At 47.0% G+C, this 10,308-nt stretch overlaps 1 protein-coding gene across 24 annotated transcripts in view; it reads right to left on the reverse strand.

Annotated features, from left to right (window-relative positions):
- The window catches only part of Kalrn (kalirin RhoGEF kinase), a 603,889-nt gene that overhangs the window by 47,234 nt on the left and 546,347 nt on the right, over nucleotides 1-10,308 (reverse strand). For all 24 annotated transcript variants that reach the window (XM_029544638.1, XM_029544643.1, XM_029544642.1 and 21 more), the window contains 5 exons: nucleotides 9,389-9,439; nucleotides 8,523-8,600; nucleotides 5,458-5,643; nucleotides 4,756-4,927; nucleotides 477-715 (listed from right to left, as the gene is read on the reverse strand). In XM_029544638.1, coding sequence (XP_029400498.1) covers nucleotides 477-715; nucleotides 4,756-4,927; nucleotides 5,458-5,643; nucleotides 8,523-8,600; nucleotides 9,389-9,439 — 726 coding nt within the window. The remainder of the gene's footprint in view (nucleotides 1-476; nucleotides 716-4,755; nucleotides 4,928-5,457; nucleotides 5,644-8,522; nucleotides 8,601-9,388; nucleotides 9,440-10,308) is intronic.

Genomic DNA, 10,308 nt, shown 5'->3' on the forward strand with positions numbered 1-10,308 from the left:
TCTCTCTCTCTCTCTCTCTCTCTCTCAAGATTTATTATATATAAGTACACTGTAGCTGTCTTCAGACACCAGGAGAGGGCATCAGATCTCATTACAAATGGTTGTGAGCCACCATGTGGTTGCTGAGATTTGAACTCAGGACCACTGGAAGAGCAGTCAGTGCTCTTACCTCCTGTGCCATCTCTCCAGCCCCTGGCTCTTTCTAATATGGCAAACAGGAGCTATGGTTTAAAGCACCCATTTTCCCTATGGCCACAGGGATTCCCCCACATTAAGATGCTAACAGCTTTTGGGCACACAGTGCCCCAGTCAGAGGAAACTGGTTTCAGTTAATGACAAGGGAAGAAAGAAAAATAATTAAGACTTGATTATATTTAATGGATTGTCCCTGCCGAGATAATCGACAGATGAGGCTGTTTCCTAAGGATGACTTCAGATCTCTGAGGTGGCAAGGGCATGAGCAAGCTGCCACTTACCTTGCTAGTGTCAAACTTGTCCGCAGGCTGGTGGTAGTCGAACCCTGGACTGCCATTAGAGGTAGATATCTTCAGGGGTGGCAGAGGCGGGTTATAGCTGGAGCCCTTGGGGGGCTTCTCTGAGCCCACCGGGCCAGAAGAGTAGGGCCTGGGGCTGGCTTGTGGAGCTCTAGGGGGCTGGGACCGGATCGCGGCTGTGTTTCTTTCCTTCCGCTGATACTCAATGGGTGACTGTAGTGCTGCAGGTAAGAAGAGTGAGTTACTCTACCTTCAGGGATCCCTCGGATGCAGAGGCCTGCTAGGTACCAAAGTCCATGCTAGCTGTGTGCATGTGTGTATGTGCATGCGTGTTTAAAGCACTTCAGAAGGGGACTGGCTGCCACTCTGACATTTAAAAGGACGGATGTATTGGGAATAGGTAGCACTCAGAAGACCTATGTTAGGGTCACAGGTCGCCATGGAAGTGGAGGGGACAAAACAGGTAAGGGAGATAGGGTGCCTGGGACCTAGGAGGCTCGGGGCAGCTGGACGTCAGCCTGAAGACTAGAAGCGGTTGTAGTAAATAACCTTAAAAGTTTTGGATTCAGACTCTATCACTGGGGTGCACTTGAGGGGTGCAGACCTTGCAGCAGGTAGGCAGCAGATCTGACAGGAGCAGGCAGAAGCCTTCCCTTCTGATTCAAAAGCCACTTTGAGGCCACTATAAAACAGGAGCTCAGGGCGTCGGGGGCGGGAAGAGGCCAGCTGGGAAATCCATGTGAGTGTGGAAAAAGGAGGGGAGAGAGGAAGCTAATGGTGGGGTGGGCAACTCAGAGGATGAAGGAGGCTGGCTCAGAGGGAAAGATGGGAGCTCTGTTCCGCTTTCCTGAGTTTGAGCACTGAAGAGGTACAGCCAGGAAAAGCCACCTGGGTAGACTGCTGTATCAACTTTCAGGGTAAGCACAGTCAGGGCTACCTTTACTCGTGTTTGCCACAAGAGCAATTTAAGTAGATTAATAGCTGCTGCAGTCCATCACACAGTGATGGGTGCAGCACGCATTTCAGCAGACTCGACCAAGGGCAGGGTGTGTGTGTGTGTGTGTGTGTGTGTGTGACACACTCCTTTTTAACAGGTCTCGAGAGGGAGGACTGACAGAGGTGCCCGCACATGTGTCTGTAAGAAGCCCGGTCCTGTTCTGTCACCGCATCATCTTCTCCCATGTGTATCAAGATGTATAGCAGGCCTGCCTGAGCGCAGCCCCTGAGGCTCCCAGGGAGAATTCTGTGGGCATTAAATATTTAGGTAATGATCATCCAGCTTAGTGATAGCTCCATCATTCACTATAATTAGGAGGAAGGTCTTTCGGGACCATGTAAAACCTGATCCATTGAGTGTACTGAAAGCAGTGTGGTTCCAAGTTTAAGCACATCATAGAATACTTTAGTACTTTCTCACTCAGTAAGCCCTTTAAACTGAGTTGCAAACTCTACCCATGCAGTGGAATTGGGGTGCTACATGGTTATGAGCACTGACGACCCAACGGTGCTGGAGAATACTGTTTTTCTCAATAAGTTACGAAGAAGGCTAGGCCTGTATTCTCTCACTAGCCTTCATGGGAATGAATACCTCAGTCTTGGGATCAGCAAGCCTGTTTCTCTCACTTAGTCCTGACTGCTGCAATCACAGATGTGTGCCACTCTAACAGTGAGGTTGTGCAATTTGGGTTCATTTCCTTACATCTGATCACTTGCCTGGCTGCCCCACTTCCATGCCACCTTCCTTCCTCCCTTCCTTCTCTTTGCTTTGCTTGTTTGGGAACACAGGACAAATGTCTGCTCTGCTGCTGGCGACTGTATGGAAGAACCAGCGAATCAGTTCTCAAGCCACAGCTTTGGGTTCAGAACCTCCTCTCCCCCCACCACCCCCCTTCTTTCTGAGACAGGGTTTCTCTGTGTGGCCCTGGCTGTCCTGGAACTCACTCTGTAGACCAGGCTGGCCTAGAACCTGGAGATCTGCCTGCCTCTGCCTCCCAAGCACCTCCCATCTCAGACCCTTTCCTAATGTCTACTGCTTTTGCTTGACATGAGTTTCTTAATGCCTTCAAGTCTGTTTTTCCTCACATGAAAAGAAAAAAAAAAAAAAAAAAAAAGCAGGCTGCAGCCACGTCATGTCTTTGGGGATTAAGTGTGAATAAACAGACAAAATGCTTAGTTTAACTCCTGATGAGAGGAGGGGTAAATACATGGGAGTCACTATTGTTAATTTGTTATTTCTGGTTTCAACTAACTATTTTTTATTTTACTTTAGTTCTGAAGTGATGAGGTTTTTTAAAAACCCTCATCTCCACCTTAGTCCACTGGAAATCTTTCCTAGAATGTAATTTAAATGAATCTATTTCACACACACACATATTTTTGCATTGCACCAGCCACAAGCTGTGTTCATTCAAAACTGCACATTGAGAAACTGTAAGCTCTATAGCTTTCAGCTCTAACCTGTGTTGTTTAATTGTCAATGCTTTAAAAGAAAAGGGAGCCTTGGGAGCTCTTAGTGTCTCCTGGCAACCTTTTCCCATTGGGAACATGACCCCTAAATACTCCATGGATGTTTGAAATGGCACTGAACTTCCATGTTCTGCCTTTAAAACACATGGAATCTTGAGCCAGGCTGTGGTGGACAGCCAGGTCTACGCAGAGAAACCCTGTCTTGAAAAACAAAATACCCGGGGCTGGTGAGATGGCTCAGTGGGTAAGAGCACCCGACTTCTCTTCCAAAGGTGCAGAGTTCAAATCCCAGCAACCACATGATGGCTCACAATCATCCTTAACAAGATCTGACTCCCTCTTCTGGAGTGTCTGAAGACAGCTACAGTGTACTTACATATAATGAATAAATAAATCTTAAAAAAAAAAAAAAAAAAAGAAAGAGAAAAACAAAATACCCCTCCCCCAAATAAAATAACAACAACAACAAAGCCATGGGGTCCTGTTTACAGTAGCCTTCTTATTTAATACCCAGAAACCTTTTTTTTTTTTTTTTAAATATATAAGGTATAGGGGTTGAACTCAAGACACCATAAATACAGGCTAAGCAAGGACTCAACCACTGAGCATTGTCCCTAACCCTAACCTTTTGTTTTAGGATGAAAATACGGTGTTCCATTCCTTACCTCAGAGAAAAGTGACTGTGTACTCCAGCATGGGCAGAGCAGATCTAGTTCCAGTTTCCTTTCTGAGCGAGGCACAGAGAATCACCCCGTCCCACCCAAGGTCCTTAGCTAGGGTGGTACCTCTTACCTTCCCCCGAGCACTCAGTGCCACACTAGATACCTGGTGAATGGTATGTTCACACCAACGAAAGAGTCTAGAGACTGCAAGGGTTGGCCTATGAGAGGATGCATATGTGTGCAAGTACACCTGGCCATTCGGTAAAAATCTCATAGAGGCAAGAAGTGCACACCAAGGTGGTCCGGTGTTACGGGCACGCACATGTTTGACTGTATGTGGGAACCAAGAAAGGCATATGCCACAATCCTTGCCACTATACTGATGAGAAGAGAGGGGGCACCTGGGGTTTGTGGTATGTATGTGTGGGGACAAGTGGTCGTGGGTACCGTTCACATCTCACAGAGAAGAAGAGGTACATCTGAAAGTGCTGTCCTGTGTGTCTCTCTGTGTGTGTGCTTTGGGAGGCTACTCATTCACTGCATGGCTGCTTCCATTTTTCCTTCCAGCTGTCTACCTCTACCCTCGTGCTCAGCTAAAGGTGAACAGAAACCAGCAGGCACAAGAGGGAAACCCGAGCAAGATAGCAACCCCACTTCTCCGCTTACGGAGGATGCTTGTGGGGACCACCAGTCTGCTGTGGAAAGTTTGGATACTACTGAGTTGGGCTTAGCAATTGTTTCTCATCTGAAAGGGGCGAGGTTGGCTAGACGGGTAGCTTAGACAGGCTCTCACCTGTTGGGAAAAGAGGAAGGATTTGAACTGCTTTACCAAACTTCTAGTTATTTCTAGATAATCCTAGAGCATACCAGTCTGAGGAAACAAGCTGAGAAAACAAGAATTATAGAACTCAGGCCCCTATAATACAAGATGTGCCTGTCTTATACTCTTCCCCAAATTATTACAAGTTGGCCACGGGATCACAAAGAAATGCATACACAATAGCCTACAGACTATGAGGTTAGAGACAGACAGAATGTGAAGAGGCCTTGTAAGTCTGCATGAACTTAGACCCAAGGATACCTAGGGCAGGGTCCCCTGAAACTGCCCTGCTAGGAGCAGGCCTATCACATACCATTTAAGAAGTCCCTCTGTGTTTCTAGGACTTGGTTGATGTCCTGCACCCAGGCCTGCTGGATGTCTGAGTTGGCAGCCTGCAGAATGACCCTTTCTGAAGTCTCCCGGTTCATGAGTGCAAATTTGCAGGGGTCATCATCCACATTGTCTTCCAGGACCAAGTAATTCATCTGAAATAAAACACATTTATCCTTTTTATACTCACAGAGTTAAAATAAACCGGCATGCCTACAACCACCCTTCAAAGGTTTTTTTTTTTTTTTTTTTTTTAATTAAACTTCATGTTTTTTCACTTTTATTTTTATGTATAAGTGTTTTATCTGTACACTACGTTCATGCTTGGTGCCCATGGAGGTCAGTAGAGGGCATCTGAACCCCTGGATCTGGAGTTACAGGTGGTCGTGAGCCACCATGTGGGTACTAGGAATTGAACCCAGACTCTCTGAAAAAGCAGCCAGCATTCGTAAGTGCTAAGAAATTTCTCCGGCTTCTCTTTCGAAATTTCTAATCTCAGGAACGGTTTCCAAATTTACTCTGGATTTAAGAGTAAAGTCTCAAGCTCTGTCTTTGGGTGAACGACACGGATGGGTGGTTATGCTGGAGACTGGCTCTGAGCCTGTCACTGCTTCACCACCACCCCCACTCCCCGCCCCTGGGATGTCCCTCCTTGCCCCTCTGCACCCCCACTACCCCTTGTCACCTTGATGCTTCTTTTGAACATGTAGCCTGGGGTGAGAGACCCCTTTCGGAGCAGTTCACTGAAGATGACAATCTGCTCAAAGAGAAACACGCGTCTCTCCTTGGTCCGGGACTGCATGCCAGCATCCAGCTCAATCACATAGAATGTGTCCTGCTGCAGTAGCTTGCCCTGGGCGGTCAGGGTGCCCTGATGGAGACAAGGGTCAAGCGAGGGTCATGAAAAGATAGATTCAGCTCTCTTGGCTACATGTTTTCTACCTGTGGGGGATGTAGACAATAGACTTGATAATCACTGAATTAGGACCCAATTACTCATCCAGGGATAGACTACGGACATTTCCCTATACAGCCTTGCAAAAAGGAAAGGGCTTACATCATGGAATCAACAACAAACAATGTCCAAAAATGCCAAAGGAAATCAGCTAAAACAGAACGACAGAACACATATAAACTTCCACATATAGCTTTGGCTGGCTTGAAACTTGCTAGGTAGATTAGGCTGGCCTTGAACTCTCAGAGATTCATCTGCCTCTGCCTCCTGAGTGATGGGATTACAGGTGTGTGCTTTGTGCTCTCTCCTGTATGGTTTTTGTTGTTGCTTTGTTTTGCTTGTTTTTTTTTTTTTGTTTGTTTTTTGTTTTTAATTAAAGAAGACTCCTGATGTTCAGAGCTGGAAGTGTCTGTCTTCCCTTGCAGCTTTGAGAATCTTGTCTGCCTGGCTTCTTTGTGGTATGGGACAACTGCCTGGGGGCGCTCTCATTGAGGCCAAGGAGAGTGATACAGACAGGATCTCAAATAACCTGACAAGTGGGTCCACCTCACCTCCTTCTATTATTTAAGACAGGGATACTCTGAAGTTTTAGTTTCTTGCCAAGACTGACAGATGAAGTTGGAATATATATATAATATATAAAAAATTATATATATATGTATATATATATATAATATATAAATATATATAAGGTCAGAGATATTTTATAAGGTCAGAGATATTTCTCTGCATCCTGTGATCCTTATTAAAATGATGTTAGCTATGAAGCTATAGACTACCTAGCTGGGATGGGAAAGCACATCTGGTTTGCCAGCTTCTAATCAGCTTCCCAGAGGGATTTTAAAGGGAATGTGCCCGTCCAGCAGATCTCCACAGACCCTATCAGGAAGACTACTACTTATCATTTATTTACATATTGAACTGCTTTGCAATGTGAAGACTGACATCTGGGAGCGAGGTCAGAGGGTCTATGGAGTATGCTCCTTAGGGCAACTTCTGCCCTTTGGTGCAAATGTCAGTCATGTCCTGCACGTGATACCACATGCCCAGCCTCCCCTGGCACAGGGCTCATTTTCCTTCATGCTACTGAGAAACACCCGCCCTTTGCTTGGACCATGACTCCTGACTGTCAAGGTCAGCGGGAGAACAGGCTTATCTCTACCCTGGTCCAAAGTTAATATTAAGCCAGTGGCCAGCTAGCCAGAAAAGCTCTACACACTCCGCTAACATTACACAAGAACCCAGCGGCTCGGGCAGCCAGGACTAAGGAAAAAAAAAAAAAACATGTAAGATCTGAGAGGGAGACAATGGGAGTCAGGGGCCCAGAGAGGGAGGAGGCAGATGCTCACTGTCCTTTCTTCCCCATCAGCTGAGGGAATGCAGAACAGACTCTCTGTGGCTAAATGATGAAAATACAGATGATGGTGCGTGATTTATAAGAGAAAACTTCACACACACACACACACACACACACACACACACACACACACACACACACAGAGAGAGAGAGAGAGAGAGNCACACACACACACACACACACACACAGAGAGAGAGAGAGAGAGAGAGAGAGAGAGAGAGAGACAGACAGACAGACAGACAGACAGACAGACAGACTCAGGTGGGTCAGACAGCATAAATGGGGGTGGGGGTGGGTGGCTTCCCTTCCCTCAGCAGGCACTACCTGAAGGGATTCAGAGAAAGCTAGCTAGACTCCTATTCAGAAAACACCAGGAAGTCAAGGTTGAAGAGCAAGAGGCAGCAAGAGGCAGCAGGGCACTTAACTTGCTTTTCTTATAAAGCCAGGAGAGAAAAGCATACAGTCTCTCCAGGAAGACTAACAAGAAACTACCCGTGAATACTCAACTTACACTAATACCTGACAGGTCTACCCAGAGAGCCGGGAACCCATGAAATCCCAACACCTGGTTCCTATTGTGGAAAAGCATGGACCCAGGCAGGGGCAGGCAGGATGGACTAGAAGGGAGAACACAACCCAAGCTGGGCTGTAGCATCTCCCATCCTCCCTGATACCTCAGCCAGCCTTCCTTCTGCACTTTAACTTGACAGAGCTGGGCTAGGCCGGCACCTCTTCCCCCAACGAGCTCAACTTCCAGGAACCTCTTTTCTCCAAAGAAAGAATAACGAGAGCTTAGACTTCGGGATTGCTGGGAGGGAGGATTGTGATAGGGGAGATCTGGACACAGACATAATCTCACAACGAGAGGGAAGGTGATGTGATCCAGAAATGCCCTGGGGACATGAAGATGCCACCAACAAACCAAGGAGGGAGACTGGGAGCAGATCATCCCTCACAGCTGCTCAGGCCTCAGGCCAGTGAGCAGGAATTTCTGTCATTTAAGTTATCCGATGCATAGTGTTCCGCTATGGCTGCTCTTCCAAACCAGTGTGTCCTCTGGACATCTAGCTGTTTTCCTTAAGTCTTGGTTCCCTTGTCCCGGGACAGAAATGTGGGATGTAGTTTACCCTTTCACTGACATGAGAGCCAATCACTACACAGACCTCTATGAAAGACCTGCCCCCAGAACAGTCCTTTTGTCCACTTGGGTTCCTGGCTCACCACACAGCCTGCTGGACCTGGGATGTACACGTTTCTCAACCAGGAGGAAGGGAGGAGACCACTGGCTCAGTCATAAGGAACTTCATCTCTTGCCAATCCCTTTGGAATTCTGATCCCAGTTTGGCCCAAACCTTTCTTTCTCCATTGTCACTGAACTTCGGCAATAGCTCCCCGGCTTCCAGATCTGTGACCTGGAGGGGCACCCCTAAGGGCTCACCTCAAAGCCTTGCAGGCGTCCCAGATTCATCATGTCATTACAGCGCTTGGGGACAAGGCACATTAACTCCACTGCTTTCTGTGGGAAAAAAACATGTTATTCAGGATGCAGGAACCAACATTCGGTAGGAAGCTCACAAAACTCAGGGCTGGAAAGAGGGACTTATCTCCCATAGTCCCTTTGTTCTCAGAAAGGGTGCGGTCCCTGCGGCCCACTCTGAGGCCTGTGTGGGGTTTTTAGATAAGGGAGCCTGGCATTAGCACGGGGACTCCTTGTCAATGGTGACACACATGGGGAAATGCTACCCAGCCCATCCCTTCTCTACCTTCCGCTTTCATCATCCCCTCCCCTTCTATTTTCTTTCTCTTCTGTGTTGCTTTCTGAACGCCCAAGCAACAGCTTAGCCTGGCTGTTGAAACACAGGAGGGTTTGACCTAAAATAACCTGCCAGAAATGGCTGCAACCCTCTTTGGCTTAAAATAATCCCTATGGCAGCACAAAGGGCTCACTTAGGGGGTAAATCCTCAGGGTGTGTTGGGGAATGGAAACGGGATAATTTATGTGTTAGGGTCAAATGGCACCTGGAGCCAGGGACAAAGTTGCATATTGGATCTCTGCAATTTAACCAAGTGTCAAATATCATTCTTATATCCAGTAAGAGCCCCAAACACCAGTGGACTAGGCTCTGGGCTGGCCCAGGACAGACGGGAATTCTTGAATTCTAGAAATACTCCGTGCTCAGCAGCACTTGCCATTCCTCAGGCTGCTGACTAAGAGGGGAGTGGCTTGGACCCTGGACCTCCTTTGGGGACAAGCCACTTGATATGGTCCCTAACGAAGAGCAAGCATTACAAGCAGAAACCTACCTCAATATCGGAACACTCCAAGCCAGCCTTCTCGCTGTATCGCAGGAAGTCCTATCGAGGAAGGGCGCGGGAGGGGTGAATCAGAGGGTAAAACAGCCAGAGAGCCATAAAAGAAGAACTTATCATAAAAACCCAACAATACCCCAATGACTGCCCTTCTGAGCGGAGGCGGCAATGGTTTGTCGTGGCTGAGAAATGAATAATGAGTCATGTTAGACATAAAAATGGAATATAACAAATAAACTGTGGGGAAGGGAAGGAAGGGAAGGACAGTGGGACCATGGCAAGACGGACAGGAGAAAGGAGGAAAAACATCAAGTTAAGTTGTTTAGAACATGGTTGGACCTTAGGGTCTATGTAAGGTCTCCAGGCTCCGCCCATTCCCTTATATGCCATTCTGGTCTTATCTTCTTGCTATTCTCTAGGGCTTTGTTGTTTGTTTGACATAGGGTCTCACTTCATAGCCCAGACTGGCTACATACTCATGACCTTCTTGATGAGTGTCACCCTGCCTGGCTTTTGCTTTAGTTTTCAAGGGCATTGTGTCAGTGGCTGTAACAAAACGAGAGAAGATGCAGCATAGAGCCCTGGTTCTCAACCTGGTGGGGGGGGGTCACATATCAGATATACTGCATATCAGATATTTATATTATGGTTCATAGTGGTAGCAAAATTATAGTCATGGAGTAACAAAGAAATGGTTCTACAATTGGGGTTCACCACGGCATTTGAAATTGTATTAAGGGGCTGGAGAGCTGGCTCAGCGGTTAAGAGCACTGACTGCTCTTCCAAAGGTCCTGAGTTCAAATCCCAGCAACCACAAGGTGGTTCACAACCATCCATAATGAGATCTGACACCCTCTTCTGTTATGTCTGAAGACAGCTACAGTGTACTTACATATAATAAATAAATAAATCTT

This window comes from Mus pahari, chromosome 12 (assembly GCF_900095145.1).
Source record: "Mus pahari chromosome 12, PAHARI_EIJ_v1.1, whole genome shotgun sequence".
In the NCBI taxonomy this organism is placed as follows: domain Eukaryota; kingdom Metazoa; phylum Chordata; class Mammalia; order Rodentia; family Muridae; genus Mus; species Mus pahari.